Raw genomic sequence first — 16,189 nt, 5'->3', positions numbered from 1 at the left:
AAACAGGTGTGAATCAGGTGTCCCCTATTTAAGGATGAAGCCAGCACCTGTTGAACATGCTTTTCTCTTTGAAAGCCTGAGGAAAATGGGACGTTCAAGACATTGTTCAGAAGAACAGCGTAGTTTGATTAAAAAGTTGATTGGAGAGGGGAAAACTTATACGCAGGTGCAAAAAATTATAGGCTGTTCATCTACAATGATCTCCAGAAAGGCAACCATCTCTGCATCAATCCACCAATCAGGCTTGTATAGTAGAGTGACCAGATTGAAGCCACTCCTTAGTAAAAGGCATATGGCAGCCCACCTGGAGTTTGCCAAAAAGCACCTGAAGGACTCTCACACCATCAGAAACAAAATTCTCTGGTCTGATGAGACAAACATTGAACTCTTCGGTGTGAATGCCAGGTGTCATGTTTGGAGGAAACCAGGCACCATCCCTACAGTGAAGCATGGTGGTGGCAGCATAATGCTGTGGGGATGTTTTTCAGCAGCAGGAACTAGGGGACTAGTAAGGATTGAGGGAAAGATGAATGCAGCAATGTACAGAGACATCCTGGATGAAAACCTGCTCCAGAGTGCTCTTGACCTCAGACTTTCAACAGAACAATGACCCTAAGCACACAGCCAAGATATCAAAGGAGTGGCTTCAGGACAACTCTGTGAATGTCCTTGAGTGGCCCAGCCAGAGTCCAGACCTGAATCTGATTGAACTTTTCTGGAGAGTTCTGAAAATGGCTGTGCAGTGACGCTCCACATCCAACCTGATGGAGCTTGAGAGGTGCTGCAAAGAGGAATGGGTAAAAACAAAGTATTGAGCAAAGGGTGTGAATACTTAGGTACATGTGATTTCTTAGTTTTTTATTTTTAATAAATTTGCAAAAATTTCAACAACAAACAAAACTTTTTTCATGTCATTATGGGGTGCTAAGTGGGAAAAATTAATTTCACCGATTTTTGAATAAAGGCACCTTGACACTCCCACACAATTTGTTGGGCCAATGAGACTCGCTTTGTCCCGCTGGATGCCGCACTTTGTGCCATGGAATGCCACATTATACAGGGATGAAGAATTTGCTTTTTGGCAGGTTTCCACTTATTTGCGAGTTGCCTGGGTCATTTTTGAGATCAGTGATCAACAGCATTCATTGCTGAATTTAGTGTTTTTTCTATCAGGCAGCTTGGGCAGCTACGTCTGTGGGGGGTCCTCTGAGTTTTTGAACCGTGGGTCTGTTCATCATCCTCTACCACTCGCCACTGCTCAGGCACAGTCAGTCAGAAGCTGTGGGCAGTGTGGTGCACTCATACTTCTCTTATTTTTTTCTATGCGAAACCTTAAAGAGCTTACATCTTTGAGCAATACTTACAACCCCAATTCCATTGAAGTTGGGACATTGTGTGAAATGTAAAACAGAATACAATGATTTGCAAATCCTCTTCAATTTATATTCAGTTGAATACACCACAGAGACAAGATATTTAGTGTTCAAACTGATAAACTTTATTGTTTTTGTGCAAATATTTGCTCATTTTGAAATGGATGCCTGCAACACGTTTCAAAAAAGCTGGGACAGTGGCAACAAAAGCCTGGGAAAGTTGATGAATGCTCAAAGAACACCTGTTTGGAACATTCCACAGGTGAACAGGTTAATTGGAAACAGGTGAGTGTCATGATTGGGTATAAAAGGAGCATCACTAAAAGGCTCAGCCGTTCACAAGCAAAGATGGGGCAAGGATCACCACTTTGTGAACAACTGCGTGAAAAAATAGTCCAATAGTTTACGAACAATGTTTCTCAATGTTCATTTGCAAGGAATTTAGGGATTCCATCATCATCTATAGTTCGTAATATAATTAGAAAATTCTGAGAATCTAGAGAACTTTCTACACGTAAGCAGCAAGGCCGAAAACCAAAACTGAATGCCCGTGACCTTCGATCCCTCAGGCGGCACTGCACATTGTGTAAGGATCTTATCGCGTGGGCTCAGGAACGCTCCAGAAAACCATTGTCAGTTAACACAGTTTGTCGCTACATCTACAAGTGCAGCATGGCTTCGTAGTAAAAGAGTGCAGGTACTAGACTGGCCTGCCTGCAGTCCAGACCTGTCGCTGATTGAAAATGTGTGGTGCATTATGTGTGGCACGACCAGACGCATTATATGTGGCGCTCTGGCCGCGCCCGGTGTGAGCGCGGCATTATAAAGTTCACTATTCGCCTGTCTAGCTTCCGTGTAAAAATCGACCAAGTACTCCATCAAGCATCCGTCTGTCATAAGTTTCAAAGTTGGTCTTTTCAGTGACGTATTGCGAAACAGGTTTGTTGCTGACTGTGTATTTCTGCAGGTGTTCTTTGCATCTTTTTCATGTAAAATTTCTTTTAAGTCAGTGTCGCTAACAGACGCAAACCTGTCTTCTGCCATCTTGTCAACAAACTGACAGCCAAAGTAGGCATTGTATCTCATTATCTGATTGGTCGTTATCGATAAAAGGCATTGCTCGATTAGCTAGTGCTACGCTGTACGTGAGGTGTACTCATTTTGCATGGGCGGTCTACTCAGCTCCACCAGTGGTCAACTCGGCATGTGGTACAGCTCACAAAGTGGCGAATGGGTCAATCAGAAGTTGGCAAAATCCCATACCATATAATAAATGTAGTTATTGCCTCAGACTCTACGCAGTAATTGAAATCCGGCAAGACAGTGGGACAATATAGGATGTGGAGTGATTTGTGATCCAGAACATGTTTTGTTTTTTAACACACTGAAATAATTCTTGATCATTTGGATTGTATATATTTAATGTGTGGTTTCCAACTGATTTTCTAGTCCTAGTAAGGGCAAAATACTACTAGAAGAATGATTTTCAATCAGGAAAGTTTTTTTTTCTTTTTTTCCCCCTCACCAAAATGGGTGCTGCACTCACTGCAGTTTATTGTCTGGAATAGCCCCAGATTGCATTTCAGAGCTTCTCGTATTCAAGAATTTTCAGTGGACCCCCCAATAATTTTGGGTTTCAGCTGTTTTTGTTTTTCACCACTTTCATCCCTGGTTATATAAAATAATTACTTCATAGCAGATGACACATTTGCTCTTAGAAATGGGCTGATGAAACCATTTCTCATCGCTGTCAGAATCACAGAAAAATGATCTGCAGCTGCAGCTTTTCTTTGGAATCGTCTCAAAGGTAACTATTTATAATATGTATATTGTAATGGCTTGGTAAACCAGTTGCATTTTCATTCTTTCTTATGCATTCGATAATGTATCTGTAAAATTATGTTTATTTTGGATCGTACACATTGTCACAATCGTTCAGATGTGCTGCACTGCAGCAATGAGATGAATTGACTCGCAGTGACAGTGTTTTTGAATAGATTGCTCAATGTTCATGTCTAGTTTGCAAATTTCATGTGTGTCAGAGATTTTGAACATGTCAAAATTTTCACACACATTTTACAACGGCTTACAATGGGTTTATGCTCTGGCACAGCAGATTACATGCCAGTGCAGGGATCAAATTGGTACAGGTGTCAAGATGGCTTAAGGCTGCAAGATAACAAAATGTGGAAAAAGTGACATGCTGTGAATACTCTCTGGATGCACTGGAGTTTGGGATGACTTGTGAGTTATTCAGTGTTGCAACTTATATATGGAAAATATCACAATTTATTAATAATAATGTTATTTATATTAATAATAATAATAATAATGAACACCAATGCACAAAACCGCCAAATTAAAGAGCGGATAAAAAAAATCAAAATAACTCACTTTTTCTTTTGGAGTGTTTCCAGTACTGTGGGCCACAAATCTATGTCCATCTGATATTTCTTTTGTCAAAACCATGTCCAGTAACATCTAGTACGTTGCCAAGCAAAACTTTATTTGTCCGTCTTGCTTATTCCTGGAATTTACAAAAGTCATGTTAAGTAACAACACAGACTTTGCTGTGCACTTGTGCTACACTTATTTCTGGTCCATTGTTAAACTCACCATCAGGGAAACACTGTTACAGAGTGAGTTCCACAGACTGAATAAAAGATGCTGCTTTCACTTGACTTGGATGTTTTTTTTTTCTCTCCTCTTCAGAATACATTTTTTGACAGATGTGACTTATACTAATTTATCAGACAAAAATAGCACTCATTTGGCAAACCAGATTCATTCCACTTCCTTAAATGTGATGATTTACTTTTCTCAGAATTATATCACAGTAAAGTACAAGCCCTTAATTTTGCTGACAGGTAAAAATACATGTAGTGTCATCTTTGTCTCTGGAAAATTATGTGAAGCATTTTTCATTAATTTGTTTTCTATACCCCCTTCAATCAAGGGTCACGGGGGTGCTGGAACCTCTCCCAGGACACCCTGGACAACATGCAAGTCTATTGAATGGATAGACAGACAAACAGATTTCACACACAGCTTCAGTCAATTTACAGTCATCAGTTCACCTAACCTGCATGTCTTGTCATCTCATGGGATGGCTTGCAGAGGTGACATAGTCATGCCCAGATGTTCACTACACTGTGTTGACTTTAATGGTTAGTTTGAATTCTTCCCTCTTTCACGTAGTACATAATAGTTTTAAAATCTGCCTGATGTTGTTTTCTACTAACAATGCTCTTTTCTATGTGTCATGACTGTATGAAAGACTGAAATGTTCAGGCATGATGAAGTTCCTGAACCAGGACTAATCTCCTTCCACTTTCAGCAGACATATCTTCACAGAGAGCCTTCATTAATGAGTGCATATAATAATACAATAACATGCTTTTGGAGGGCGGTATGCATTTTCAGAGGCCCGACGTTCATGTCCAGTCGCCCAAAATGACAGATATTCGCCCGAGTTAGATGAGGGCAAATATCTGTCATTTTAGGTGATGGCATGGACGGAGGGACTCAGAAAATGCGTACCGCACGACAACAGCATGTTATTTGTATTATTATCACTTACTGAGATACACAACATGTAACGCGTACATAAAAAGTTGGCTCAATTTATCTTTTGTCGTGTCGGCTGGTGCGCGCTGCTCTCCAAATTCTGCAGTGCGTCCTCATCAAGCTGGCTACCTTGGCTGCTGTTCATTGTCGTACTATCCATGAGAAAATCATTGGGACCAACACACACACTTCTCGCCTTTTTACCTTTTCCTCTGCGGACAGTTTTTTTTTTCCTCTGTGGACAGTTCTTGGGCTGCGCGCTATGACGCCATTTGTTTACGCACAGCGGATGGGTATAGCCAGGTAGCGTCAATGTAAATCTACGATACCGGCCTAGCAACACCCCGGTAAAGTGATAATAATAAAGGATGTTTGTGCGAAACTGCCCTTATGTCACCACTGCTTCTTTATAAAATTGATTGAGATCCTATTATCTTAAAGAGTTGCTGAGATGGGATAGGATGCCACATTTCCTTAATAAGTATTTCCTACTTAAGGCTGTAACATATTGTTCCCCTGTTTCCGCAGCTGTCCTCTATGCTTCCTGCATCCTGGTTGGTATTTTCATCAACAGCAGTGTGCCAATATTCCTGGAACTCTTCATTGAGACCGTGTACCCAGTTCCTGAAGGCATCACGTGTGGCGTGGTCACATTCCTGGGCAACCTAGTTACCGGCCTGCTGCTCTTCTTCCTCACCTTCTACTGTACAGGTAAGTAGAAATGTTGCTACTGTTAATACTCACAGGTTAAGTCATTTGGGGAATTCTTCCATTTGGCTGTTGTCAATATTCTTGGGCACGGCATGGGTCAAGTCTTGACCTTTCATCTGTATAGTGCTTTGAGGTAACATCATTTAGTGCTGCATAAGTAAATATAATTGAATTAAATTCAGTGATAAAATGAGAGTTATAGTGTTTAAAGTGTAAATAATAATAATCAAATTCATAATTTGTGTGCATAGTTTGTATGCATAGTGGCCAGTCACTCATCTTACTCATGTTAAATACTACTTTTTAAAGCCTGTAGCCTTTCCAAGCCCCTCAAAGTAGTATTTATTAGGGATGTGAATCTTACAACAACTCACGATTCAATTCGATTCCAATTCTTGGGGTGACAATTCGATTCAGAATCGATTTTCGATTGAAAGAGCTCTGAGAAATAGTTATATTACTTAAAAAATGTTTATGTTTAAGATAAATGCAGCTTTACAAGGTTAATCAAGTGATTCTAAAGATGTAAATTTACTGATCTGCTTTGCTTGTTCAGAGTTGGCTGGCAGTTTAGCGAAGCGCTGGTCAGTAGTCAGCAGATACCGCTGCTCCGCTTCTTTTAGCTCCGGGTGATGGCGTAGCATGTAGCATGTGGGCTTGCGGATTTGAAGTGTTTCCGAAGTACTTGACTTTCATTTTGCAGATTTTGCACACTGCATAAGTCATGTCAAGCTGCTTCTCATGCAGCAAATAATAAAATCCAAAATGCGCCCCAACATTTGCCTTCAGCAAAGACAGTGCTGGCTGAATTAGCTCTTCATCGGCCATGCTAAGCTGCAGCTTACGAATGTTTGAAGCACGCCGGACCCTCCCCTCGCGGGGACGCTGTACTACGGAGGCCGTTGCCTGACAAACAGTACACGCAGCGAGTAAGCAAGAAAATGTTTTTTAAAAATGTTTTTTAAAAATGCTTTTTAAAAATCGATTCTTGGACATTTTGGATTTTTTTCCGGCACCCCTAGCATTTATGGTGTTGAATAATATATTCCTCTCAACAAAATGTTATTAAATGAATAGCTTTGAAAGTCTTACCTATCTGGAACAAAATGAGTACAAGCATAACATTTTATACTGATGTGATCCAGAAACTAATCTGCCAAAACTGTCCCAGTGACATCAGCAGGTGACTGTGTGGCATTGCAGTTGGACACCAGCTCACACAGGGTTTCAGTCCAGGTGTGTACATCAAGTTACCCATCTGTGCATTTGTGCAAGACTTACTATTTTATCTCCGGGCATAAGAAGCGTTTGCACAGAGGCCGATAAGTCATTTGCAGTGTGGTGTAGAGACATAACTGTGAGCAAAAGGGTTGGCTTTACGATGTTCATTAGTGTTGGGCATTTTGTAGTTTGAATAGAATCCTGCACTCACACTAGCAGCGACAGCATTTAGCTTTAAAACGAACATGGTGGGGTTTGTTTTGGTGACACATGACAATTTGAACAAGCGTATTGATGGTGCTAATTCTTCTAACAAAAAACAAATCCACTACATTGGAGGCATTGGCAGTATTAGCTGGGACTTCTCTAGCTGAAATAGAAATGCTGTCGGATGAAGAGCTCGACAAATTTCTGTAGCGATGTTTCGCTGGACTGAGGAAAGCAGACGGCACTCTGTAAATGAAGAAGTCAATGCACGGCATCAGCTATGGACTACATCGTCAGGATTGTTTTTGAACTGTCTGACTGTTTTTGGAAGTTGACTGAGAACAATTTTGGATTGGATTGCTATTTAACCACATGGAAATGTAAGTCCCTTTTCTATTCTTCACAAATTAATAAAACATCAAATGTCAAGGATATATTTTAGGCCTTATATGAAACAAATAATGAATGTTTTTTCAGCTTCCTTGAATGGAACATTCCATCTTTCACCTCATGAAATATTCCTACCATTGCACTCATAAACATTCATTATATGTATATTATATAACGGCTGAGTGGATCCTTGTCATTTGATTGATGTTTTGTATGTCACATGACATGTATTATTTGTCCCATTTGTGTTGCATTGCATTTACCATGCAAATTTTGTTCCATTTACTGTGCAAATTTGGCTCCATACATTTTGTACCATTGCACGCTGTGACCACCACACACACACACTCTAGTGGGGGCGGCGTTTAGATAAATATGGCAGAGTTTGTTTTACTGACAGACAAGGATTTGAATGAGCTAACTGATGGTGCTAATACTTCTAACACAAAAAACACCCAAATCCACTGTGCTGTAAGCCCTCTGGAGTGATGAACAGCTGTTAAGACGAAGAGGATGAAGTTAGGATGAAAACCTGGACAAATTTCTGACGATTTTTCACTGAACTGGGGAAGTACACAAAGTCAGTGCATGGCATCACGGACTGCATCGTCAGAATTGTTTTTGAACTGTCTGACTGTTTTTGCAAGTTGACTGAGAACAATTTTGGACTCCTATTTAAAGTTCATGTTGGACTGTTGATGTCAAAGCACCAGAGACTAACACCAAAATGCAAGTCCCTTTTCTGTTGTATAAATTAATAAAATATCAAATGACAAGGACCTATTTTAGCTGTTATATAAAACAAATAATGAATGTTTTTTTTGTCATTCTTTCAGTGGAAAGAATATTTCATTTGGTGAAAGATGGAATGTACCATCTTTCACCTCATGAAATATTTGTACCATTGAACTCATGAACATTCATTATTTGTATACTATTAATGAATGGTAGGTGCACAGTAACAGTCCTATGCAAATATGTGGTTTTTAATTAAATAAAAATGTGCACAATAACAGTCCTATGCAAATATGTGGTTTTTAATTAAATAAAAATGTATGTATATATCTATGCAAATATGTGGTTTTTAATTAAATAAAAATGTATGTATATATGTGGAGGTGTATGTAGGTATGTGTATATATGTACATATGTATGTAGATGAAGATATGGTGTTCACTAGAGATGTTTATGATGATGGGACTTGAGTTTGTGTTGTGTTAAATGTGTTTGTAGCATGGCCCAAGCAGAGGGTCACCCCTTAGAGTCTGGTCTGCTTGAGGTTTCTTCCTCAATACATCAGAGGGAGTTTTTCTTTACCACTGTCACCTGTGTGCTTGCTCTGGGGGTTGGTGATGAGTATATTTGTATGTATGTATGTATATGTATATATATCAGGAGTGGGCGTTTATAAGCTTTGCTTCTGCTCACCCCCTTTTGGTCACACATGTCACTGTTGAATTGTCTTGTGTATCAGTTTTTTGTTATTGTTGAGTCTGTGTGCCAAATAAATTAATTCATTCATTCATTAAAAAAAAAATAGTAATAATACTGTGTTCTAATCCATATGATAGACTATGCATTATTGGCCCATCAGCTTTCAAATATGAGAAAATGTTTTTTTATGAAGTGTGAGAAATATCTTTCATATCTCATTTAGCTTATGAATTACACCAGATTGCACAAACTTCTTGTAATGTTTCAAAATTTTCTGGGGAGGGTTCCCCAGAACCCCCCACCACACCCGAGGGCTGTGGACCTTGCAGGGCCATGAGCAAAATTTTTTTCTTTTTTTTTTTTGGATTATTTTTTCAAAGGCCTCTTACATCACTGTAGTTTTAAAATTCAAATCTTAAAGAAATTACCTAGATGTCAAGATGACACACAATATACTGATATACCGCCATGAGACAGCTTAGATTTACCCTTGTGTTCTGATATCAGAGAAATTATTTGTTCAGGCAGATGGATGATTTGAGTGCATGAATCACTCTCATTATTAAGATGTACCACAAACAGGCTTCTTCATTCAGTAGAAAATATGTTTTGTTTCGTGATCAGTAATTTCACTCATTAACTTCTATTATAGATAATTATCCCTAATACATTTTGCCTGATTCTTAATTTCCCACTGTTTAAAAGACACCATAATCATATTCTGTTATTTAATTCATGACTGAATAATGCAGATCATGAGGAGACAAGTAGAGGTGGAGAGAGAGAGGTAGGAAGAGAGAAGAACGAAGTCCATAGGACTAAAGCCATCAAGATTCTTGTGTTCTGCTCAGTACTCTCTCCAATGAATTCCTGGAAAAAAGAAATGTTCATAGAATTTTTCTGAAATTTGGTACAAATGATTTTTGAGGGGCTGTCTGGTCATGTTGAATTGGACTTTCTGATTGAATCCCTGTAGGGCCCTCAGGACCCCCAAGAAGCTATTAAAAAAAATCATATTGTTCAAATTATTGCAGGATATGTTCACAGAACCTTTCTTAAATTTGGTACAAACAATCCTTGGGGGACTGTTGGACATCTCTGTTGGACTTTTGGATGGAATCCCTGTGGGTTTCCCAGGGCCCCCCCAAGAAGGACAAAAATACAGAAGATCTATTCTCTAACTTTCTGTCTAATTTTTCATAAGCATTCTTTTGGAGGCTGCTTCCAGGCAAGAAAAATGTCAATGTTGTAGATTTTTTCTAAACTCCACCCCCCTCTCCCACAACTCCTTAAAGCTCCAAAATTACATTATGCATGTCTCAGTTTATTGCTAAAACACTTTTTCCATAGTTCTGCATATAGATTTTTTAATTAATGTTGGCCTCAGATTTTCAGTGACTTTGAGTCTGCGCAATGTGGTTACACATCGCGCAGCTGCTGTGAAAATAAAAATTACATGCCACCCACGGGAATCAAACCCGCACCAAAAGCTCTGATTACCAGGCAGAAACTTTACGACTGACCTACCATCGCTGTCATGTTAAAGCTGTGGGGAAACTCAACAAAAATATAAACGCAACACTTTTGGTTTTGCTCCCATTTTGTATGAGATGAACTCAAAGATCTAAAACTTTTTCCACATACACAGTATCACCATTTCCATTAAATATTGTTCACAAACCAGTCTAAATCTGTGATAGTGAGCACTTCTCCTTTGCTGAGATAATCCATCCCACCTCACAGGTGTGCCATATCAAGATACTGATTAGACACCATGATTAGTGCACAGGTGTGCCTTAGACTGCCCACAATAAAAGGCCACTCTGAAAGGTGCAGTTTTATAACACAGTATAATGCCACAGATGTCGCAAGATTTGAGGGAGCGTGCACTTGGCATGCTGACAGCAGGAATGTCACCAGAGCTGTTGCTCGTGTATTGAATGTTCATTTCTCTACCATAAGCCATCTCCAAAGGCATTTCAGAGAATTTGGCAGTACATCCAACCAGCCTCACAACTGCAGACCACGTGTAACCACACCAGCTCAGGACCTCCACATCCAGCATGTTCACCTCCAAGATCGTCTGAGACCAGCCACTCGGACAGCTGCTGAAACAATCGGTTTGCATAACCAAAGAATTTCTGCACAAACTGTCAGAAACCGTCTCAGGGAAGCTCATCTGCATGCTCGTCGTCCTCATCGGGGTCTCGACCTGACTCCAGTTCGTCGTCGTAACCGACTTGAGTGGGCAAATGTTCACATTCGCTGGCGTTTGGCACGTTGGAGAGGTGTTCTCTTCACGGATGAATCCCGGTTCACACTGTCCAGGGCAGATGGCAGACAGCGTGTGTGGCGTCGTGTGGGTGAGCGGTTTTCTGATGTCAGTGTTGTGGATCGAGTGGCCCATGGTGGCGGTGGGGTTATGGTATGGGCAGGCGTCTGTTATGGACGAAGAACACAGGTGCATTTTGTTGATGGCATTTTGAATGCACAGAGATACCGTGACAAGATCCCATTGAGCATGCTTGGGATGCTCTGGACCGGCGTATATGACAGCGTGTACCAGTTCCTGCCAATATCCAGCAACTTCGCACAGCCATTGAAGAGGAGTGGACCAATATTCCACAGGCCACAATTGACAACCTGATCAACTCTATGCGAAAGGAGATGTGTTGCACTGCATGAAGCAAATGGTGGTCACACCAGATACTGACTGGTATCCCCCCCCAATAAAACAAAACTGCACCTTTCAGAGTGGCCTTTTATTGTGGACAGTCTAAGGCACACCTGTGCACTAATCATGGTGTCTAATCAGCGTCTTGGTATGGCACACCTGTGAGGTGGGATGGATTATCTCAGCAAAGGAGAAGTGCTCACTATCACAGATTTAGACTGGTTTGTGAACAATATTTGAGGGGAAATGGTGATATTGTGTATGTGGAAAAAGTTTTAGATCTTTTTCATCTCATACAAAATGGGAGCAAAACCAAAAGTGTTGCGTTTATATTTTTGTTGAGTGTAAAAACACTGCATTTTATTGAATACCTCTTATCAAGCTGGCAATACAAGTATGATCTGTCTGTTCCTCTGTAGATGACCCATGGTCACAGACATATAGTCATGAAATGACATAAATGATGAAGCAGTTCGCTCTTCTCATGTCCACATCTGCTGGTCTGGTGCGTCCAGCCAGCCGCGCACACGTTCTGCCTGACGCATGTCTCGCTCACTGCAACCCGTCGCCAAGCAATATATGTTTTTAGTTATGTCCATGTGATGACAGCAAGCAGACACACGTGCGTCACTGTGGGCAGTTGTTAGTCCATGTCTGTCCAGACAGTCTGTGTTGTCCAGCTGGGGTGTCCAGATCAACAGATCTCCACAGCTGCTTCTGTCGGCGGCCACACCTCTTGTCAGTTTAACGCACACACCAAAGCCACACTCATGGGGCACTTAGACAAATTTCACTGCCAGCACAACAGTAATTGTCTGCTCACCTTTAACCCCTTAACGCCCATCGTCGCATATATGCTACAATCTCTGACTCAAATATGCAACTCACCAAATTGTCCTGTATGCCCGTTGTCGCAAATTTGCAACATACCATCATTATTATTATAACATTATAACATAAAGTCATTACCAGAATACCCAATATTACTATCTAGTTTTTGTGCAAAAGTGAAATTAGTAATCTCAACATTATTTACCATCTACTTAAAGGCAAAAACACACACAAAACATTTTTTATATACAGCTATATAAATTCGGGCGTTAAGGGGTTAATAGTGTTACTAGTGCTAGTGGCCACACATTTTCTAAGTGCCAAATGAGCGGTGTTAGATGTTTGTGTGTGTCACTTGGAATTTGGCCGACACCTGCCGCGAGAGGGCTCGATGGACTCGATGGGCTCGCACAGTGCACACTCTGTCCTTCAGCCGGTGGTGTGCGCAGACAGATGTAGCAACGGTGTATGAGGCAGCTACGATTTTATATGTTTTGCTCACGATTCCTGCTTCATGTGCACTTTATGCGCAAATTGACCAAATTCGCACTATGTGTGAAGGGGCCCTAAAGGATGTACAGTTTAGAGCAGGGTTATTCAACTTATTCCAGAAAGGGCCTAGAGGGTACAGGTTTTCTTTGCACCCACCCACTCCACCGGGTGATTTCACTGATAAATTGATTCCATTTGCTCAAAGTGATGTTAATCAGTGAAATCACCTGGTGGAGTGGGTGGTTGCAAAACCTGTACCCTCTTGGCCCTTTCTGGAACGAGTAAACTACCCCTGGTTTAGAGGATGTGCGGATGTGCAGTTCATGTAGATTTAAGCAGCATTCCCGCTGTGCAGGAGTCATAAGGTGCATGCATAAATAGTGAACAGAGTTATTATAATAAATAGTTAGAAGATGATGAGGAGAAGAATGACAGTGAAATAAATCACTCAGCTGGTGTAGGGGTCAGTGTGTGAGAGAGTTATTGAGAAGCCTAATGGCCTGTGCGTAGAAGCTGTTCACCAGTCTAGTAGTCCTGGACTTCAGACTCCTGTTGCATCTGCCTGATAGTAGGAGTGTGAAGAGTGAGTGTTAGGGGTTTGTACTGTCCCTTATCAGGTTGTGTGTCCTACGTAGGACTCTGGTTTGGTAAATGTCCTTGAGTGAGGGCAAGGCTGCCCCAGAGATGTACTGTAAGGTCTTAATCACATGTTGGAAAGCCTTCCTGTCTTGAATTGTGCAATTACCGTACTGTAATTATGGTGGGAGCCACAGGTGGTATTCAGTGGAAGAGCTGGAAAAAAAAAGACAAATTGGTTGAAGTTTGTCTTCTTGACCTTAAACTTGGATTGGTAGTACCATCGCCCTTGTGGTTCTGTGGTTCACGCCCACATTCCAACATTTGAAATACAGGGAGTTGCATGGGCCTTGCGGTCTGCATATGTAGCACAACCTGAACATACCCTTTGAATTATGGACTGTGGTCCATCTATATGGTTAATTTGATTCAATTTAACAATCCTACCCCCACCACCACCACCACCAACATTCCCCCATAAGGTTTGCACACATAAAATACAGTAAAAAGTATGTAATGTGCAATTTGCTATACAGTGGTATGTAAAAGTTTGGGCACCCCTTGGTTGTTTGGATCAGCAATTTCAGTTAAATATATCATATAGCAGACAAACACAGTGATATTTGAGAAGTGAAATGAAGTTTATAGGATTTACAGTGTGCAATAATTCTTCAAACAAAATTAGGCAGGTGCATAAATTTGGGCACCCCAACAAAAAAAATATATCAGTATTTAGTAGATTCTCCTTTTGCAGAAATAACAGCCTCTAAACATTTCCTATAGCTACCAATGAGAGTCTGGATTCTGGTTGAAGGTATTTTGGACCATTCTTCTTTACAAAGCATCTCAGGTTTGTTGGTTTCCGAGCATGGACAGCCTGCTTAAAATCACACCACAGATTTTCAATAATATTCAGGTCTGAGGACTGAGATGGCCATTCCAGAATACTTGTTCCTCTGCATGAATACCATAGGGCCTGGTGCCACTGGGGAGAGGATTAATTGTGCATGAATTGAGTATACAAAATTCGGGCGTTCGTTGTTGTCTGCAACAAAATTGGTCAAAAATGACAAATTCCCCAGTATGAATTATGGATATATCAATAATGTATTGCGAATATATAATGAACAATCACAGATGTATAACGTATGTGTTGAGGACACGGATTGGACGCATTGCGATTATATGGAAGTATTACAGATGTATTGAGAATGCATTGCGCACATGTTGCGGAAACAGCGGTTGTATTGCACATTCACGGCATCTGCATTGTGGTCATAGAAGAAGCACACTCAGGCCTTTCGGGATTGCTATTCACACTGATACCACAGCGACAACATGTCCACATAAACGAAGCGGGGGAGAAAGAGGCTGAAGGCTACTGCTGATGCAGAAAAGAGGGCTCCGTGTCCCACCCCACCTCCTCCAGCAACAGATGGGCCTTGTCTCCCACCCCGCCCCCTGATTGGTATGTTGTTGGATGGCAGAAACTATCACACTACATCTTTGGGGATCCATAACTACATCGGTACGTCTCCACAGCTGGACTGGCAATGACTGGCAAGTATGTCGATTTCTGCCACATTTATAAAGTACTTTGGGTTTACGTGAAGTATTTGTTATGCATTTGCAAATTGTTCCCAAATCAGATGCAAAGCAGACGTAATACGAACGCTTTATTTGTGGCCAATCTGTATGCATCTGCTATAAATTATTTTAGTTTGTGATGTGGACGTGATATGCACGCTATATATCCATTTTACACACTGTCCCAAGCCACAATACCCCGTCAGTTGTGGATAACAGAGGATATACAGCGCATAGATTGAGTATGTAAGGTGGATGTCATCCGCAACCAAAATTTTGTGCAGCTCAAAATTCCTGGCAACGGAAAAATGTGCCTCTGTGGATAATTGCGGACATGTGCGGATGTCGGCCGTCTCATACAAGCATGTTTCATGAATATTGCAGATGTTGAGCGAATATAGACAATATTGTGTGCAAATCATACACAAATCTTCCTAAACGCCAGTGGGACCGGGCCCTTACATTTTGAGTAGTGTTTACGGTCATTGTCTTGTTGAAAGCTCCAGCACTGCTGCAACTTCACCTTTGTCACTGATTCATGAACATTGTTCTCAAGAATCTGATGATATTGACTGGAATCCATGTGACCCTCAACTTTAACAAGATTCCCAGTCCCTGCACTGGCCACACAGCCACACAGCATGATGGAACCACCTCTAAATTTTACTGTAGGTAGCAAGCATTTTTTTTTTGAATGCTGTGTTCTTTTTCAGCCATGCATACCGCCCCTTGTTATGTCCAAATAAATCAATTTTAGTTTCATCAGTCCACAGCACCTTATTCCAAAATGAAGCTGGCTTGTCCATATGTGGTTTAACATACCTCAAGCGAGACTGTTTGTGATGTGTACTCAGAAAAGGCTTCCTCTGCATTACAGCATTATACAGCATCTCTTCGTGCAAAGTGCGCTGTATAGTTGAACGATGCACAGACACACTAACTGCAGCAAGATCATGTTGTAGGTCTTTGGAGCAGGTCTGTGGGTTGACTATGACCGTTCTCACCATCCTTCGCTTCAGTTTATCTGAGATTTTTCTTGGCCTGCCACTTCGGGCCTTAACTAGTACTGTGCCTGCGGTCTTCCATTTCCTCACTATGTTCCTCACAGTGGAATCTGACAGATGAA

At 41.0% G+C, this 16,189-nt stretch overlaps 1 protein-coding gene across 1 annotated transcript in view; it reads left to right on the top strand.

The window, feature by feature from the left end:
- The window catches only part of slc49a4 (solute carrier family 49 member 4), a 202,518-nt gene that overhangs the window by 143,200 nt on the left and 43,129 nt on the right, over positions 1-16,189 (top strand). The window contains exon 8 of the mRNA XM_034185770.1: positions 5,469-5,651. Coding sequence (XP_034041661.1) covers positions 5,469-5,651 — 183 coding nt within the window. The remainder of the gene's footprint in view (positions 1-5,468; positions 5,652-16,189) is intronic.

The sequence above is a fragment of the Thalassophryne amazonica genome, chromosome 14 (assembly GCF_902500255.1).
Source record: "Thalassophryne amazonica chromosome 14, fThaAma1.1, whole genome shotgun sequence".
NCBI lineage: Eukaryota > Metazoa > Chordata > Actinopteri > Batrachoidiformes > Batrachoididae > Thalassophryne > Thalassophryne amazonica.
Note: the sequence above shows the minus strand (reverse complement) of the source record. Positions and strands in the feature narration are given on the sequence as shown.